The sequence below is a fragment of the Stenella coeruleoalba genome (genome assembly GCF_951394435.1).
Source record: "Stenella coeruleoalba genome assembly, chromosome: 10".
NCBI classification, from domain to species: domain Eukaryota; kingdom Metazoa; phylum Chordata; class Mammalia; order Artiodactyla; family Delphinidae; genus Stenella; species Stenella coeruleoalba.
The window spans coordinates 55826771-55847541 of record NC_137156.1 but is presented as its reverse complement, the minus strand read 5'-3'; the positions used below and the strand labels follow the sequence as shown (position 1 = coordinate 55847541).

General features: G+C 41.8%; 1 protein-coding gene across 10 annotated transcripts in view; it reads right to left on the bottom strand.

The window, feature by feature from the left end:
• STAC (SH3 and cysteine rich domain) overlaps positions 1–20771 on the bottom strand; it is a 370710-nt gene that overhangs the window by 101549 nt on the left and 248390 nt on the right. For 3 of the 10 annotated variants that reach the window (XM_079934183.1, XM_079934188.1, XM_079934186.1), the window contains exon 1: positions 495–1087. The exons of the other annotated variants lie outside the window; for them this stretch is intronic. In XM_079934183.1, coding sequence (XP_079790309.1) covers positions 495–605 — 111 coding nt within the window. In that variant the 5' untranslated portion in view covers positions 606–1087. Of the gene's footprint in view, positions 1–494; positions 1088–20771 lie in introns of those variants that run through there. 10 annotated transcript variants of the gene reach the window in all.

The window sequence follows — 20771 nt, the reverse complement described above, 5'->3', positions numbered from 1 at the left end:
TTAGTGATGAGCCCTGTTAAGCCAAGGGTCTCAGACCTTTGGGATACAGGCAAACCTCTGCTGGTCCGCAAGTGCCCCAGCTTTTCTGGAGGAGTATCCCTCGGCTGTTTGTCCCTCAGCCTTCAGAAGCCACCTAATACTTGCACGCACTTTGGGTACATGCAGGTTCAAAGCACAGAACAACCCCGCCACCACCACCCAAGAAAGCTATATGAACCAGGAGTCTACTGAATTGCGGGTGCTCGCAGGGTGGAAGCCCTGCGCAAAGCCCCCGGGCTGTGTGGGCAAGAAAGCTGGGTCTCCAGGGATGTGGTCCAGCATCGCTATCAGAGAGTCCTGCCGTACATTCAAGTCTCAAGGGAGGTACAGTCCTTGAGAGGAACTGGGGACGCGTCTCAGACTCTGGCGCCAGCGCCAGTAGGGAGGAAACAAAGGTGGACAGAGGAGAGAAGGAGAGTGAGTTTGTATCCTCTCGGGGCAAGCGTGCGCGGTACCTTGGATTCCTGGCTGCCGGTGGATGCAGGAGAGGGCGGTTGTTCGGCGTTCGTCGTCTCCTTGGGCAGCCCGTCCACGCCGTCCTCTCGGGCGCCGCTCGGGGGGATCATTTTGGCGGCGCGGGAAAGGTGTTGGGCTCCCGGAGGAAGAGCGAGGCTAGCCTCCCTGCGGCGCGCCCTCCTCGCCGCGGGCCGGCTTGCTCAGCTCCGGAGGCCGGGGACTCCCATCCTAGCCGAGGCGCCGACGCGCCCTCCTTCGGCCTCGCCCCCGCCCCGGCCCTGCCCACCTCCCCGGCACCCCCGCGGGCAGGGGGGAAGCGCGCCGCCCCACTGCGCCCGCGGCCACCTCGCGGGGGACCGCACAGTCGTGACTGGGCTCGGGCTGGCCCGCCCCCCGGAGAAGAGGGGCGGGAGGTGGCTCCGGGGCGGGGCTGCGCGGGGCCCCGCGGGGAGCAGCGGGGCAGAAGTGGGCAGCGCCTTCGGGAGGCCCTCCGGGGAGGCTGGGCGCGCGCAGCACGGTCGGGGAGATGTTTTAGGAAGTAGACGGAAAATTCAGACCAAACGCCCGAATGAATGATCCAGCTGGAGAGACCACCTGCAGTAACTCCCTCCTGTACCCTGAGAAATATCGACTCTCAGGGAGCCGGTGACTTAGCCAAGTTATTTATAGGGTTCAGTGACGGAGGAAGCAGAGCTGGAGTTCCCTGGCCTGAGGGCGCTCCTCTTTCCTCGGTTCAGTTTTGGACTAAAGCAGGGGGATACTGCAAAATGTGGATGTGTCCTAGTTTTGTTGTGCATTTATGTGCTAAGCCGTCACACTTTTAACCGTATTTAATCCTCAGAGCCACCTTATTAGGCTAGGTATTATCAGTCGCATTTATAGATGAGAAAACTGGGAGGCTCAGTAATTTGCTCCAAGTCGCTAAACTGTAAATGGTGGAGCTGGGATCTGAACCCATTTTGGCGTCAAAATCCATGCTTTTTGGACTGTGGAGCCTTAAATCTAGGCCAAATCTTCATAGCTGAGGAGCGAATGGGTGTTGCAGTACAGCAAGGATGTCAGGGCTGTTTACAGAGGGGCAAACCAGTACCTACACCTTAGTAGGACTTTCGGAAACAGAGAGATGGCCCCATGGGATAAAGGGGCAGAAGAATCCAGTATCTTTTGAAGAAAAACTTCAGTGTGCAGGGAAAGGAAATGCATCTGGATTTTTAAAAAATAAATTTATTTTATTTATTTATTTTTGGCTGCATTGGGTCTTCGTTGCTGTGCATGGGCTTTCTCTAGTTGTGGTGAGAGGAGGCTTCTCTTGCTGTGAAGCACAGGCTCTAGGCGCACGGGCTTCCGTAGTTGTGGCATGCGGGCTCCGCTGTTGTGGCTTGCAGGCTCTAGAGTGCAGGCTCAGTAGTTGTGGTGCACGGGCTTAGTTGCTCCGCGGCACGTGGGATCTTCCCGGACCAGGGCTCGAACCCATATCCCCTGTATTGGCAGGCTGATTCTTAACCACCGGGCCACCAGGGAAGTCCTACATCTGGATATTTAAAAGGCTCCCCACTCCCCAAACACAAAACTCCTTAATTTTCCAACAGGAAACTACAAACTTATGTTCAGATTTTATTTAATAGCTATAAATGTTTGCAAGGCCAGTTTCACGGTGTTAGCAAATGCAAGTTCTTGTGCCCAATGCACAGTAAAGCCAAACAAACTGAAAAATTGGAGTTTGGAGCAGAGAAAGGTTTATTGAAGGGCCATGCAAGGAAACAGGTGGTTTGTGCCCCAAACCCCCAAACTCCCAAACTCCTCCAAGGGTTTCAGCAAAGCACTTTTAAAGGCAAGATGAAGGAAGGGCGTGGTTAGTTGTTGTGAACTTCTTGGTGTAAGAATTCTTTGTTCTTCCAGCTATCCACACAGGTCAGGATGTTCCTGTAAACCTCTAACAAGGCGACTGTTATTCTCTGTTTTGCAACTTTTTATTGCTATATGGAAGGACTCTTAAAGGTCAGAGAATAGGCTATGCTGTATATTTCAGGCTATAGACAACATTCTTTTACAAAAGGTGCAGAGCCAGCATGACTATGTGCAGACAACGGAACACAAAGGTTGAAGTGAAAAGGAACAGATGTAATATGGAATCAGGTTTTCCTTCCCTATTACAATGGGTATGCAGCCTGTGCAGTCACACAGGGCCCTGCACTTGGGTTAATGCTCTTCTGTCACCATCTTGAAATTCTTGATACTTTTGAGCAAGAGGCCCTGCATTTTCATTTTGCACTGTACCCTGTGAATTATGTATTTGGTCCTGCATGTTTGCCCTAGCTCATGTCCTTTGGAAAAAACAAACCTATTACTCTTTCCATCCTGGACATCAGTTGAAAGCTTCTGTTCTAAGTGACAGCCTCTTACTTGGCCCTTGGCTCTGAGTGCTCTAAATACCCCCGTGACCCTTAGCCTCTCATACGACCAGGCCATACTGGCTAACCTGATGACTACAGCTTCTTCCTCCTCAAAACACAATTCTTTTTGGATTGGGTTGCTTGTTTTTTTGTTATTGAGCTGCATGAGCTGCTTATAAATTTTGGAAGCAATTACACTCCAATAAAGATGTAAAAAACAAACAAAAAACCACAATTCTTGTTTGCTCAATAGAGACGAAATTGTAACAGCCAAAGTCACAACAGTAACAGCACACAATGGCAGGAGCAGCAGAATCAACACATCTTTCTTTTTTTTTTAAATACATTTCATTTTATTTATTTATTTTTATTTTTGGCTGCATTGGGTCTTTGTTGCTGCGCGTGGGCTTTCTCTAGTTGCGGCGAGCGGGGGCTACTCTTCGTTGCGGTGCATGGCTTCTCACTGAGGTGGTTTCTTTTTGCTGTGCAGCACGGGTTCTAGGCGCCGCAGGCTTCAGTAGTTGTGGCACGTGGGCTCCGTAGTTGTGGCTTGAGGGCTCTAGAGTGCAGGCTCAGTAGTTGTGGCACTCGGGCTTAGTTGCTCCATGGCATGTGGGATCTTCCCGGAGCAGGGCTCGAACCCGTGTCCACTGCACTGGCAGGCAGATTCTTGACTACTGCACCACCAGGCAAGTCCCGGAATCAACATATCTTTATCAAGCATGTATTTTTTGTACCAGACATTGTGCTAGAAACTAATGATACTGCAGAAAGAAAACAGATTAAGACTGTTCTCCTGGAGTTATGTGGCAGCCTGGATGGGAGGGGAGTCTGGGGAGCATGGATACATGTATATGTGCAGCTGAGGTGCTTTGCTGTGCACCTGAACCTATAACGTTGTTAACTGGCTACACTCCAATATAAAATAAAAAGTTAAAAGGAAAAGACTGTTCTCCTGGAACTTTGAAACTGGTGAAAGATACAGATTAATTAAATCACACACACACACACATTTTTCATGAACTGTGATAAGGAACAGTACAGGACTCATAATGACTGTGTACAGATGCAGGGTCTGAACTAGTGTGGGACCAGAGAGGGGTTTCCTGAGAAAGTAAAGCCCCCAGGGTCCATGGAAAATTACAGTCTTGGTGGGCAAGCGCATCGTGGCTTATAACAAGACATATTTCATCTTTGGATTTTTTTTTTTTTAAGAATTGAAGAGCAGCTGTAAGATGACATCTTTCATTTTAGTAAATGCTTAGCTTTGATTAACGCTAGTCATTCTCCAATAACCTAAGTTTAAACATGGTCCCCTTGAGGGAAATGTTAAAGGAGCTAGTACATCCTTCCTCCTCACTGCACCCCCATCCTAGTAACAGAAATCCTTGGTCTGATAAATAATAGCTACCTTTCCTAGGAAATTGTGGAATTACCTGTAGCTGCCAAAACTAATCAAGCCTTTCCTCGTGTGCTGCTTTCACGTAAATCCCTTTCCATCTCATATTTTGTTATTTAGCTAACTTCTTTTGTTCTTCAAAACACATCTCCAAACATTTAGTACTCTTGAAGTCTCCTTTCTTGACTCCTTTGGTCTGATTTAGGTTTCCAAACCAATGCCGTGTTCTCATGCCATCCTTCCCTGAGTAATAAATGACGAAGTGGCCTGTCCTCCTATGGGCTCTGAGCTCCACTAGGGCAGGACCATGCCATGCTTATCTTGTTTCCTCTGCCTCTAACTGCTAATGAAAGGAGACTGCTTTCGTAGCCTCCGAGTTTAGACATGCCCTAGGCATTAGTTACTCCCTGTGCCCTGCACACTCTGAATGGAGAAAGACCCTGGATGCTTCTAGAAAACAGTATGATTTAAAAATCAAACAAACTCCTAGATATTGAGGATTTTGTCTTTATTGGTTTAAGAGAGGACCTTAAACTGAGAGTCACGCTGTCTGTGAACGGGGAGTTCATTGGTTTGGGGGGGTAAGGGGTCTGCACAAAAGATGTTAGGTCCACAGCTTGTCTCTGGGAATGGGAGTGCAGGTGGACAGAATACTGCTTTGTCTCAGTCTGTGGGGAGAGGGCTGCTGGCAGAAGGAGATGGCACTATATTTGTGTAGGATGCCTTGAGGCTTGGGTCACAGGCATTGCCACCTTGGGACCTAGGCGACCATGCCTGATTCCAAGTGCTGCAGTGATGAGAGTCATCCCACATTGTCATGAAAGCCTGCCCTGACCTGGTATTAAGGGGACATTGCTATATTGGCAGTGATGCCCAGAGGACAGTGGAGAGGACTGATGGTCTCCATGTACTGGAGTTAGTGGATGGTGATTCCCGGAGGTCACCTGATAAAGCGCTGACATCCCTGAGCAGAAGTGCACTTTTTCATGGCTCTGTGTGAGATGTCCCTTTAGGACTCCCAGTGATGCTGGGGAGAGACCTCACAGAAGACTGGAGGTCCTGCATTAGAAGCTGTGGTGACATTTCAGCCATGGGTGTCAAGATGACCTCATTTCTATCGGAGGCTGGGAACTTCAAGTTGCAAATAATTATCCTAAGTCTCGGGACTGGGGCAGGACCCTGTGATTTTCGTAGCTTCCCTTCATGGTCCATTTCACTCTGGTTACTGGTTAAATATCAAGCCAGCAGAAGTATGAGGTGTGCAGAAATGTATCTTCACAAACTTGAACTTGATGCTCCCTCTCCTGGTTTATTTACTCATTCATTCATTTGTAAAGAGACCAAAACCCTCCTCCTGACTACATGCAACTGCCTTTTGCAGTAACACTGGTGAGCAGAAGAGTATATGATGCTTTCAGCCTTCTCCCATTGCTCTGCTCCAAGCTTGGATAAAAAGACTAGACTTTCACTCTATGGACTTCGGCTTCTTCTAGAGCCATTTAATAAAAACATACTATCAAGACTACTTGACTAAAACAGCCATAACTATGAAGGGTACAAAAAAAAACAACAAGGAAAAGGGAAAAAGGAGGATCATTAGAATATCCAGGGGGCGGAGAACTGACAAGGGTAAAGGAGAGAGGGTCTCAATAAAGGAGTGGCTCTCCATGTCTGATGCATCCGAGTCATCATGGGTAATGAGACATGAAAAGGGCATAGGGTTTGGCAATTAGATTGTTGATAATAACAATGGCTAACATATATTGGGCTTCTAACTATGTTATAGACATTCTCTATATGTTATTTCACTTAATCCCTACAAAACCTTAGCAAGATAAAGATAATTATCCTAGGTCCCACAGTGAGCATGGGATTTGAACTCAGATATATCCTGCTTCTGGGCCGAGTTTTGGCTCTGCTCTGCTGAACCCCAAACATTGGCAGAACCCAGATCTGGTGAAGAGGCCACAGGCCTTAAAGGGAAGGAATGATGCAATTTGAGAGCCAGAGGCATAATGAAAGACACGGGGAGAGTCCTCAAAGAATGAAGCATTGCCCACTCCATTCTTTTACCTTAAGAGTAAATAATAACCACATCTACACTTTGAAAGGAATAGCCAAGAAGTCGAGACAAACTAGACATTCAGCCTGTAAAGGAGGGCCAGGAATCCCAGTGTTAATCCTCACCCTCTGGCTACCTTGTCTGATGCACCTGCCTTCAAGCCCAGAGAAATCAAGGGCTTTGTCCAAAGTCTTACAGCTAACAAAACAATAACAACCACAACAACAACCCCTACTGTGAGCAACTGTTAACGCCTGTCTGCAGTCCTCACAGCAACTCTGGACTGGTCTCTCGTCAGCTACAAAGTGAATCATTAAATTTGGAGACTCATATTGTCAAGGTGGATGAGATCCAGCTGAAGCATCCTCACCTTGTTTTTTCTAAGTACGAATCAACAAGAACAACAGTAACATGAATAGTAGACAATATTTGGAGAGCACTGTTTGGCTGCATTGGAATCGTCTCCCACTGGAGGTGCCTAGAAAAGGGCACAAGGTCGACGCCTCACGTAGCTGCTTTCTGGTTAAGATCTGCCTTTTTCTCTAAAGACGGCATGTGTGGGCTGCTTCTAGTTGGTTATTATCTCAGTGAGAAGAGAGCAACTTTAATCATTATTCTACATTTAGTGGAAAGGCCATGAACTTGAACTCCAAACACCCCAGCTCCTCTGCTCACAAGCAATGAGATCTTAGACAATTGGTTTGATCTCTCTCAGCCTTGGCTTCCTTGAGTCCAAAATGGTATAATAATCCCTATTTTAATGGATTTCTATAAGTATTAGAGGATTAAATGTCTGGTTTTGATATTATTATTAGTCATATGATTTTGGTCAAATATATTGCTTTGAGTTAGGTTTTCTGTTCATTTCCAAAACAATAGCTTTATCATTATTCAGGCAGTATTCAAAAAGAATAGAGAAGAAAGTAAGAACCTTCCACCACCTACTGGTAATAACTATTAGCATTTTGGTAAGCCTCCTTCTAGAAGCACATACATATATTGGTATATATATATATTTTAAATGTTTACTAGAGTATAATTGCTTTATAATGTCATGTTAGTTTCTGCTGTATAACATAGTGAATCAGCTATATGTATACATATCTACCCATATCTCCTCCCTCTTGAGCCTCCCTCCCACACTTCCTATCCCACCCCTCTAGGTGGACACAAAGCACTGAGCTGATCTCCCTGTGCTATGCAGCTGCTTCCCACTAGCTATCGGTTTTACATTTGGTAGTGTATATATGTCCATGCCACTCTCTCACTTCATCCCAGCTTCCCCTTCTCCCCTGTGTCCTCCAGTCCGTTCTCTACGTCTGCGTCCTTATTCCTGCCCTGCCGCTAGGTTCATCTGTACCTTTTTTTTTAGATTCCATATATGTGCATTAGTATACGGTATTTGTTTTTCTCTTTCTGATTTACTTCATTCTGTTTGACAGACTCTAGGTCCATCCACCTCATTACAAATAACTCAGTTTTGTTCCTTTTTATGTCTGAGTAACACTCCATTGCATATATGTGCCACATCTTTTTTATCCATTCATCTGTTGATGGACACGTAGGTTGCATCCATGTCCTGGCTATTGTAAAGAGTGCTGCAATGATCATTGGGGCGCACGTGTCTTTTTGAATTATGGTTTTCTCAGGGTATGTGCCCAGTAGTGGCATTGCTGGGTCATATGGTAGTTCTATTTTTAGTTTTTTAAGAATACTGTTCATATCATCCATACTGTTCTCCACAGAAGCTGTATCAACTTACATTCCCACCAACAGTGCACGAGGGTTCCCTTTTCTCCCCACCCTCTCCAGCATTTATTGTTTCTAGATTTTTTGATGATGGCCATTTTGACCGGTGTGAGGTGATACCTCATTGTGGTTTTGATTTGCATGTCTCTAATGATTAGTGATGTTGAGCATCTATTAATCATGATGTATCTTAAGTGACACCCCTACAAGTAAGCAGTAAGACTGATGTTCAAAACACAGAACAGGAACGTCAGCATAAACATCTAATAGCTCCTGCTGTTTATCCATAAAGCTTTGCACTTATTTTGAACAATGTTCTAAAAGCTTGTAGACTCATGCTGGGGACAAATGAATCTCAAAAATTCTCTTTACAATGTTTTCCAGGGAGGGGTTATATTACTGCTTTGTCCTTCTGCCTTCTGTAACCCTCTGTGTTCCTCCGATAACTCACTTGGCAGCCCTGAGCCATCCATCAGGCACTTGACAATTGGCCTGGAAAAGATGACTCAGGCCTTAAGACTTAAACACCATTTTCTTCCCTCCATAGCCAAGGCAAACTTACCCATAGAGCCTGGACTTAGGAAACATACCTATGTTTCATCTGTCTTTTTTTCTTTTTTAAAATTATTTATTTATTTGTTCTTGGCTGCGTTGGGTCTTCGTTGCTGTGCGCGGACTTTCTCTAGTTGCGGTGAGCCGGGGCTTCTCTTGTTGTGGAGCACGGGCTCTAGGCATGCAGGCTTCAGTAGTTAAAGCATGCGGGCTTCAGTAGTTGTGGCTCCCCAGCTCTAGAGCACAGGCTCAGTAGTTGTGGCACTCAGGCTTATTTGCTCCATGGCATGTGGGATCTTCCTGGACCAGGGGTCGAACCCGTGTCCCCTGTATTGGGAAGTGGATTCTTAACCACTGCGCCACCAGGGAAGTCCCTCATCTGTCTTTATTCTTGCAGAGTTGGCCAGAAAAATGGGAATTTTGCCTCCTCAGTTCATAATGATAACTTATTTGGTGCAGGGTACAGTGAGAGACGGTATCAATGGAGCTGTTATTCAACAAACCTTTGGAGGTGGTTGTTGTTTGCATCTTACTCCCCTGTTTCCTCCTCTAAATGCAAGCGGCTACAACACCTAAGTCTACCAAGTAATGGCTGAGGACATTAAGGAAGCCCAGGCTGGCTAGTAACTCTACTGTGTGGAATCACTGAGTTTCTTAGAATGCAGTTAGACCGGCTACTGTATACAATGAGATAAACACCCAGGTTTTAAATAAGATCTGCCCTATTTTACCACTTGCTTTTCTTTAACCCCTTTATCTAGTAAGTCACCATGTCTTCTTGCTCCTGCCTCTTAAGTCACCATGTCTTCTTGCTCCTACCTTGCTCCATGGTCATGGGGGTAAAGAATTATTATTCAGCTTAAGATATCTGAGATCATTACAAAATAAGGTAGAGATGTCTAAATAAATGAAGTCCTTAACTGATTCACTGATTTATTTATCGACAGTTGTTGAGACCTGCTATGTACCAGGCACTTTATTAGTTCCAGCATATTCCCTGACCCAAAGAAAAATCCAGCTTCAAAAAGAAGGCAGAACTGGGACAAACAGTAATCCTGTGTATGAAGAGCAGGCCGCAGGAACCAGGGGAAGAAAGAGCTAATTACACTGAGAAGCAAGGGGGAAGATTCACCAAAGGAAAGAAAAATTAATATTGGAAGGTAAAGTTGCAGTTTTCCAAAAGGAGCAGAAGAAGGTCATTCTAGAGATGACGTGAACACCCAGTGCCTGATACACCAGGATGAAGACTTCTTGCTATTCTACCTAAATATTCCAAAGCCATGTGGCTGACAAGGTCTTGGTGCTCCAGCCGGGTGTCAGGCCTGTGCCTCTGAGGTGGGAGAGCCGAGTTCAGGACATTGGTCCACCAGAGACCTCCCAGCCCCAGGTAATATCAAATGGCGAAAGCTCTCCAAGAGATCTCCATCATAACGCTAAGACCCAGCTCCACTCAACATCCAGCAAGCTACAGTGCTGGACACCCTATGCCAAACAATTAGAAAGACAGGAACACAACCTCACCCATTAGCAGAGAACCTACCTAAAATCATAATAAGGTCACAGACCCCCAAAACACACCACTGGATGTGGTCCTGCCCACCGGAAAGACAAGATCCAGCCTCATCCTCCAGAACATAGGCACTAGTACCCTCCACCAGGAAGTCTACACAACCCACTGAACCAACCTTACCCACTGGGGGCAGACATGAAAAAAAACCAGGAACTACAAACCTGCAGCCTGCGAAAAGGAGACCCCAAACACAGTAAGGTAAGCAATATGAGAAGACAGAGAAACACACAGCAGATGAAGGAGCAAGGTAAAAACCCACCAGACCTAACAAATGAAGAGGAAATAGGCAGTCTACTTGAAAAAGAATTCAGAGTAATGATAGTAAAGATGATCCAAAATCTTGGAAATAGAATGGAGAAAATAAACGTTTAACAAGGACCTAGAAGAACTAAAGGGCAAACAAACAATCATGAACAACACAATAAATGAAATTAAAAATTCTCTAGAAGGAATCAATAGCAGAATAATGGGGGCAGAAGAACAGATAAGTGATCTGGAAGATAAAATAGTGGAAATAACTACTGCAGAGCAGAATAAAGAAAAAGGAATGAAAAGAATTGAGGAAAGTCTTAGAGACCTCTGGGACAACATTAAATGCACCAACATTTGAATTATAGGGGTCCCAAAAGAAGAACAGAAAAAGAAAGGGACTGAGAAAATATTTAAAGAGATTATAGTTGAAAACTTCCCTAATATGGGAAATGAAGTAGTCAATCAAGTCTAGGAAGCACAGAGAGTCCCATACAGGATAAATCCAAGGAGAAACACTCCAGGACACATACTAAGCAAACTGTCAAAAACTAAATACAAAGAAAAAATATTGAAAGCAGCAAGGGAAAAACAACAAATAACATACAAGGGAATCCCCATAAGGGTAACAGCTGATCTTTCAGCAGGAACTCTACAAGCCAGAAGGGACGGGCAGGACATATTTAAAGTGATGAAAGGGAAAAACCTACAACCAAGATTACTCTACCCAGCAAAGATCTCATTCAGATTTGACGGAGAAATTAAAACCTTTACAGACAAGCAAAAGCTAAGAGAATTCAGCACCACCAAACAAGCTTTACAACAAATGCTAAAGGAACTTCTCTAGGCAGGAAACACAAGAGAAGGAAAAGACCTACAATAACAAACCCAAAACAATTAAGAAACTGGTAATAGGAACATACATATTGATAACTACCTTAAATGTAAATGGATTAAATACTGCAACCAAAAGACATAGACTGACTGAATGGATACAAAAAAAAGACCGTATATATGCTGTCTGCAAGAGACCCACTTCAGACCTAGGGACACATACAGACTGAAAGTGAGGGGATGGAAAAAGATATTCCATGCAAATGGAAACCAAAAGAAAGCTGGAGTAGCAATTCTCATATCAGACAAAATACTTTAAAATAAAGACTTTTACAAGAGACAAAGAAGGACACTACATAATGATCAAGGAATCAATCCAAGAAGAAGATATAACAATTGTAAGTATTTATGCACCCAACGTAGGAGCACCTCAATACATAAGGCAAATGCTAACAGCCATAAAAGGGGAAATCGACAGTAACACAATCATAGTAGGGGCCTTTAATACTCCACTTTCACCAATGGACAGATCATCCAAAATGAAAATAAATAAGGAAACACAAGCTTTAAATGATACATTAAACAAGATGGACTTTACTGATATTTATAGGACATTCCATCCAAAACAACAGAATACACTTTCTTCTCAAGTGCTCATGGAACATTCTCCAGGATAGATCATATCTTGGGTCACAAATAAAGCCTCGGTAAATTTAAGAAAATTGAATTCATATGAACTATCTTTCCCAACCACAACACTATGAGACTAGATATCAGTTACAGGAAAAAAAAATGCAAAAAATACAAACACATGGAGCCTAAACAATATGCTACTAAATAACCAAGAGATCACTGAAGAAATCAAAGAGGAAATAAAAAAATACCTTGAAACAAATGACAATGAAAACATGATGACACAAAACCTATGGGATGCAGCAAAAGCAGTTCTAAGAGGGAATTTTATAGCAACACAATCCTACCTCAAGAAACAAGAAACATCTCAAATAAACAACCTAACCTTACACCTAAAACAATCAGAGAAAGAAGAACAATAAAACCCCAAAGTTAGCAGAAGGAAAGAAATCATAAAGATCAGATCAGAAATAAATGAAAAAGAAAAGAAGGAAGCAATAGCAAAGATCAACAAAACTAAAAGCTGGTTCTTTGAGAAGATAAACAAAATTGATAAACCATTAGCCAGATTCATCAAGAAAAAAAGGGAGAAGACACAAATTAAAAGAATTAGAAATGAAAAAGGAGAAGTAACAACTGACACTGCAGAAATACAAAGGATCATGAGAGATTACTACAAGCAACTCTATGCCAATGAAATAGACAACCTGGAAGAAATGGACAAATTCTTAGAAAAGCACAACCATCCAAGACTGAACCAGGAAGAAATAGAAAATATAAACAGACCAATCACAAGCACTGAAATTGAGACTGTGATGAAAAATCTTCCAACAAACAAAAGCCCAGGACCTGATGGCTTCACAGGTAAATTCTATCAAACATTTAGGGAAGAGCTAACACCTATGCTTCTCAAAGTCTTCCAAAATATAGCAGAGGGAGGAACACTCCCAAATTCATTCTATGAGGCCACCATCACCCTGATACCAAAACCAGGCAAAGATGTCACAAAGAGAGAAAACTACAGGCCAATATCACTGATGAACATAGATACAAAAATCCTCAACAAAATACTAGCAAACAGAATCCAACAGCACATTAAAAGGATCATACACCATGATCAAGTGCGGTTTATCCCAGAAATGCAAGGATTCTTCAATATATGCAAATCCATCAATGTGATACACCATATTAACAAATTGAAGGATAAAAAACATATGATCATCTCAATAGATGCATAAAAAGCTTTCGACAAAATTCAACACCGATTCATGATAAAAATCCTCCAGAAAGTAGCACAGAGGGAACTTACCTCAACATAATAAGACAAACCCACAGCCAACATCGTTCTCAATGGTGAAAAACTGAAACCATTTCCACTGAGATCAGGAACAAGACAAGGTTGTCCACTCTCACCACTATTATTCAACATAGTTTTGGAAGTTTTAGCCACAGCAATCAGAGAAGAAGAAGAAATAAAAGGAATCCAAATCAGAAGTGAAGATGTAAAACTGTCACTGTTTGCAGATGACATGATACTATACACAGAGAATCCTAAAGATGCTACCAGAAAACTACTAGAGCTAATCAATGAATTTGGTAAAGTAGCAGGATACAAAATTAATGCACAGAATATCTCTTGCATTCCTATGCACTAATGATGAAAAATTTGAAAGAGAAATTAAGGTAACACTCCCATTTAACACTGCAACAAAAAGACTAAAATACCTAGGAATAAACCTACCTAAGGTGACAAAAGACCTGTATGCAGAAAACTATAAGACACAGATGAAAGAAATTAAAGATGACACAAACAGATGGAGAGATATACCATGCTCTTGGATTGTGAGAATCAACATTGTGAAAATGACTATACTACCCAAAGCAATCTACAGATTCAATGCAATCCCTATCAAACTACCAATGGCGTTCTTCACAGAACTAGAACAAAAAATTTCACAGTTTGTATGGAAACACAAAAGACCCCGAATAGCCAAAGCAATCTTGAGAAAGCAAAATGGAGCTGGAGGAATCATGCTCCCAGACTTCAGACTATACTACAAAGTTACAGTAATCAAGACAGTATGGTACTGGCACAAAAACAGAAATACAGATCAATGGAACAGGATAGAAAGCCCAGAGATAAACCCACACATGTATGGTCACCTTATTTTTGATAAAGGAGGCACGAATATATGATGGAGAAAAGACAGCCTCTTCAATAAGTGGTGTTGGGAAAACTCGACAGCTACAGGTAATAGAATGAAATTAGAAGATTCTCTAATACCATACAGGAAAATACACTCAAAATGGATTAAAGACCTAAATGTAAGGTCAGACACTATAAAACTCTTAGAGGAAAACACAGGCAGAACATGCTATGATATAAATCACAGCAAGATCCTTTTTGACCCACCTCCTAGAGAAATGGAAATAAAAACAAAAATGAACAAGTGGGACCTAATGAAACGTAAAAGCTTTACACAGCAAAGGAAGTCATAAAGAAGACAAAAAGACAACCCTCAGAATGGGAGAAAATATTTGCAAATGAAGCTAATGACAAAGGATTAATCTCCAAAATTTACAATCAGCTCATGCAGCTCAATATCAAAAAAAAAAAAAACAACCCAATCCAAAAATGGGCAGAAGACCTAAACAGACGTTTCTCCAAAGAAGATATACAGATTGCCAACAAACACATGAAAGAATGCTCAGCATCACTAATCATTAGAGAAATGCAAATCAAAACTACAATGAGGTATCACCTCACAGAAGTCAGAATGGCTATCATCAAAAAATCTACAAACAATAATGCTGGAGAGGGTGTGGAGAAAAGGGAACCCTCTTGCACTGCTGGTGGGAATGTAAATTGATACAGCCACTATGGAGAACAGTATGGAGGTTCCTTAAAAAACTACAAATGGAACTACCATATGACCCAGCAATCCCACTACTGAGCATATACCTTGAGAAAACCATAATTCAAAGAGTCACATACCACAATGTTCACTGCAGCTCTATCTACAATAGCCAGGACATGGAAGCAACCTAAGTGTCCATTGACAGATGAATGGATAAAGAAGATGTGGCACATATATACAATGGAATATTACTCAGCCATAAAAAGAAATGAAATTGAGTTATTTGTAGTGAGGTGAATGGACTTAGAGTCTGTCATACAGAGTGAAGTAAATCAGAAAGAGGAAAACAAATACCGTATGCTAACACATATATATGGAATCTAAAAAAAAAGAAAATAATGGTTCTGAAGAACCTAGGGGCAGGACAGGAATAAATTCGCAGACGTAGAGAATGGACTTGAGGACACAGGGAGGGGGAAGGGTAAGTTGGCATGAAGTGAGAGAGTGGCATGCCCATATATACACTACCAAATGTCAAACTGATAGCTAGTGGGAAGCAGCCGCATAGCACAGGGAGATCAGTTCGGTGCTTTGTGACCACCTAGAGGGGTGGGATAGGGAGGGTGGGACGGAGATGCAAGAGGGATCGGATATGGGGATATATGTATACATATAGGTGACTCACTCTGTTATACAACAGAAACTAACACACCATTGTAAAGCAATTATACTTCAATAAAGATGTCTAAAAAAAAAAAGAAGAAGGTCATTCTAGGCATGTTAAGATGAGTATACTTCTCTGCTTATACTTTCTGTGGCTCTTTATTTTATTATTATTACTTTGGGGTAGTGAAGGGACCTGGAATTGTCACCACCAGTTTTTGCAATTCTCCTTTCTCATTGAATTTGTTTTAGTCACTGTCCCAATATAACCCAATTCTCACTCAAAATTCCCTTCCTTCAGTGACACCCACTATAATGTTTTTAAAGTACATATCTTATATACGTACGCATACTAGAAAAATATGTGCAGTTAATTTGTGTATGAGTGTTCTAAATTGCACAAAACATTGCACTGTAGCATATTTTCTCTTTCTAACTTCTTTCAGGAAACACAGTTTGATTTTTTTTTAACTAAATTAAAAGTAAAATATGTAAAAATCGGTTTAAATGGATGAAGACCAATGCTGTTGAATGTATTCTCTTTCATTGTTGTATAGAATTCGATTATTGAATCTGTCATAATTGATTTAATCCATCATCTGTTGATGGTTAGGTTGTTTTCATTTTTTGCCTATCATGAAAATACTGCTGCTTTGAATATTCTTGTCTCTGACTTTGGATGCAAATGCACAAGCATGAATTAAGGGTTCCAGTTGTTTTCCCTAACATGGATACTGCATTATTTTAAAATTTGATCACTGTGGCTTTATTTGCATTTCACCATCACACTCTAATTTTCAAAGTTTCTTTCATTGTAAGTCACTTCCACTTCCTGCTAATCAGATGTGGGGTTGACTCCTGCAAAGGAAGCAGTTCTACACATTGATATAGACAGAAGACCCTTGCCATTTTGCATTTGCGGATGTGTTGAGGCACCTGAGTTAACACATGTCCCTGGCAATTGTATTCAAATCCAGGCTGCATCTCACCTCATCTCCTCCTTTCTTCCTTGGACTTACTTTCAATTGATTCCACATCACACAGTCCCAGACTATATAAAGCATCACATGATAGTGTTTGGTCCCAGACAACCTGACATGAGATCACTCAGTATTGCCAACCTCTGTCTTAGATGAGGGTCCGACTACATTGACTATTGTGGCCCATCCATAAACAGTGACCTAAGCTATGGCATTTAAATCACAGGAAACATTCAGCAAGGATGTTGAACCATCCAAGAGCAACAAGCATGTACTGAGTGCTTTTATGGGCCACCACTGTTTTAAGTGCTTTTATGTGCATTATCTCGCCTACGTGTGAGAGGTAATAATATTATTTACACTTCGCAGGTGAGGGCCCTGTGGCTCAGAGAGGTGACACATCTTGCCCAAGAGCACAAAGCTATTAAGTGAAGGCATTCTGGTTACAGAGTCATGCTTTTGTATGTTATACTGCCTTCAAATTGAGCACCCTGCCAGGATTCAAAATACAAGTGGGAAATTCAGATATATTCTTGTGACTTAAGCACCTTATCTTGCATTTATAGGCACCTATAATTAGGGCCTATAGTATAAATCAGTTCAAACAAATTGGAGGAACTGATGCCACAAACACTGCTCTTATTGAAAAGCTCCCTCAGTTTGGGTTTTGGAGCCCTAATGCATGTTCTTAAAAACATTCATCTTTTAGGTTCAGATGGAACTCAGACTGAAGATACGACAATGCTGTTGTCTATCAGGAAACAGCCATTTGGAAAGGCATTACTGAAGATTCTTTTGATAGTTCTGTCATAAAGGGGGAACCTGTTACCTTGAACACGGTTTTGCATTTCAGGATTACTGCAGTTGAGGAGGGCACTGAGTCAGGTGGAGCTCAGTTCAAAGGTGTGAAATATTAATTAGCTTATAACTAATTCAAAAAAAAGTAAAAATTTCAAAATGTAAGTATTGTACAGTATAATTATGGCTAGTTTAAATTGATGTCAATTTCTGACTTCCATTGGAATATGAATGCTCATGGCTGTTGGATGTTATTTGAAGTTACTTAGAAGAAATTAAATACACATAATTGAAAAGTAAACGTTCACATATTTTCCAAACTGTGCTCCATTAGGACAGAATTTTAATTTTCAGGAAATTAATTCTGTTGAACTTGATGTTTAAGACAGAGAAGTGGAAAGAATCAAACCACTTTGCACTTAATATTTTCAGGAGGCCATTAGCAAACCCACATATCCTTCCTGTGATGTAGTTGAGTATTACATTCCTCATGCTTCCCCCGTGGGAGATGAATCAGGAAGATGTTATGTACCACGGAAGTGACAGAAAACAGAAAATTCAGCTGCTCAGACTGTTGTGCAGAGGCAATGGTTAAAAATAAGAAGAGAAAGTTGAATTTAAGGGGAACCCCTCCCACAAAACCACAGCATTTCACCAAATAGCATTTAAGAATCTGTTAACGGATGTAAGAAACACCCAAATAAACCAAAAAATCAGACAAACAAAAAATCACCATTGTTTATTTTTAAGATGTGTCCCAAATTTTATGGCTTTAGTAGTTACAGAGCATGCAGCACCCATAGGGCCACTCTGGACCTCTGGAAAAATTAAATTCTAGGTATAAGCATATAATCTACAACTAGTCACTATCTAGTTACTATTTATATAAGTGCTTTATATGCACTGTCGTATTTAATACTCTCAGCAACCTAGATGATAATTATTATTAGGATTTCCATATTATAGATGAGGAGACCCAAGTTTCAAAGGTGAAATAAATTATCCAGAGCCACTGAGTGTACCAGTTAGTTTTTATCCTATAATAAACTTATTCTATAACAAACAGCTATCATTTATTCATCTCAGAAGTCTGTGGGCAAGCAACTGGGGTGGGCTTAGCTGGGCGGTTCTACCGCTAGTAGGGTAGAACCTACTGGGCTCACACGCAGGTTCGAGGGCACCAGCGCATCTCATGGTCTCTGATCCAACAATAGGCTATTGGGCCATGCACATGGTGGTCCCAGGAACCCAAAGAGAGGACAGCCCCAAATGCTCAAGCTTCTGCTTGTTTCACAAAGCAAATGACCTGGCAAAGCCAAATACAAGGAGTAAAGAAACAGACCCTCTCTTGACTGGAGCAGCTGAAAAGTCACATTGTGAAGGGGAGTGGAAGGATTTTGGCTGCTTTGAAATCCATTAGTCAGTAAGTGACAAAGCCAGCCTTTGTCCAGATTTCAAAACCCATGTCCCTAATAATGATCCTACAGTGCCTCTCAAAAATGGATCCCTTCACAGTTTTCAAGATGACTGTCCCACTTTTTGAAGGGAACGTGCCTTCTCTTATTTTATAAGCCCCTGCTATCCTCCAACCCCTGACAAGCATTAGTTCTCTGTCTGTACCACTGTTCTGTGCATCCATCCACTAGAGCATTTATCATATTATAATGAAGTATTTATCATAATACAGTGTTTACTCTCTAGACTAGGCAGGGATCATGTCTAAGTATTATATAGCCCTGATGCTTGACCCAGACTTTGGTACAGAATTTGTGCTCAAAAACAACTTGCCAAAGAAAGTTACGATAATTTACCTGTTTCTAATCATCTGCTTCAGTCGTAGCTGACAATGTCATCGAAGTGTTAGCAACGTTTACTGCTATCACCTTCAGTTAAACATCCTCAAGTCCTTTGAAAAACAGCAATGATAAACCTTTTATTTTTGATCCCCCAATTTAAAAAAAGGTCTCCACTGCTTTGTTACTTTAGGTTTCCCCTATAATATCAGTAATATTAATTTAAAAAAACTAGATGCACAGAGCAAGAAAGAAATTTGGAACCAATTTCACATCCAGTTTAGGAATGTCAAGGATGGGGTGTAGGTGAGGTTCTCCAGCTTGTCTGAGCTTTTAAGAAGGCCACTTTCAGCACTCCAAGAGAAACAGGTGCTCAGAAGCCCCCTCCTTTCTTGGAAATTTAGCGGTACCATTGTGAAATACTGCCTGGAGGGCCCATGGCTAGATTTAGAACCATTGCTTTACTTGTGATTTCCTTCTTTTCAGTAGCTGATGTAACTCCAGGATGCCTCTGTGGCCATTTCATTTATTTTCTCCTCACAAGTCCTCGAACTTCACGTCACTCTGGGCCTTACTGCTCATCTGTACTTTGCTGTTTGAATGTTCCTTACACACTCTATATGCACACAGAGGGAGGCATATGGGCAAGCACAAAGGAATGGGAGTTTGTGCAATTCACACTAGATGCAGGAATGAAAGAGGTGTAAGAGAAAAATACTCAGATTGGCAACTTATTCTTTAAATTTTTCTTTAATGTTTCCACTACCACCAAAAAGCTGGTAGAATGCTGACTTATCCATGTTCCTCACATTAAATGAATCAATATTTACTCTGTTACACACACAGCACTTCTGTACTTGACACTTGCCAGCTGGGAGACCTCGGCAAGCTACTAATCTGTGAGCTTCAGTTTTCTCCTGTGTATCCTGTGGCTTATAGTATTGATGGGAAGTTGAGACAGATTACCCATATAGAGCACACAGCCCTGTGCCTAACCCAGGGGAAGTACTCAATAAAACGGACTACTAGTGGGGACTTTCCTGGCAGTGCAGTGGTTAAGACTCCACACTTCCACTGCAGGGGGTGTGGACTGGATCCCTGGTCAGGGAACTAAGATCCCACGTGCTGCGCCTTGCAGCCAAAAAGAGAGAGAGAGAGAGAGAGAGAGAGGGACAATTCCATCATTGTGATTTGTACAACAACAAAGAAAATAAAGTGTTTAAAAAAATGGACTAGTAGTTACTACCATTATTAGTATTATACAGTACACTGGTGTTCCCGAGTATATCTCAGTTTTTAGCTTAACTTTCTGTATTTTATCATTTTTCAGTTAAAGATATTTTAATTTAAAGAACAGATTGAAAGGAATTCCTTGCAGTCCAGTGGTTAGGACTCTACACTAACTGCCAAGGGCACGAAGTCAATAAAAAAAAAAATACATAAAAATAAAAAATAGAACCCAAATTTCCACTACCATTAGCAAATCCAATTATTTTCATTTTTCCATGTCCTTGTTCAGTCCTTATCCATACGTACAGGTAGTTTTTCTCTTAGTTTCAGTCATTGTGAAGGAAAGTACTTTGGTGTATTTAACATTTTGTTCACTAGTGTTATACCCTGAAATACACTTCAGTGGCCTGATTTAAAGGTTCAAGTAACAATAGCTAGATAGAATACCAGTGCTGTCATCCACAGTAAGTTACATAGTTCTTTATGTTTAGATAATGCTTGCAATTTTTCATA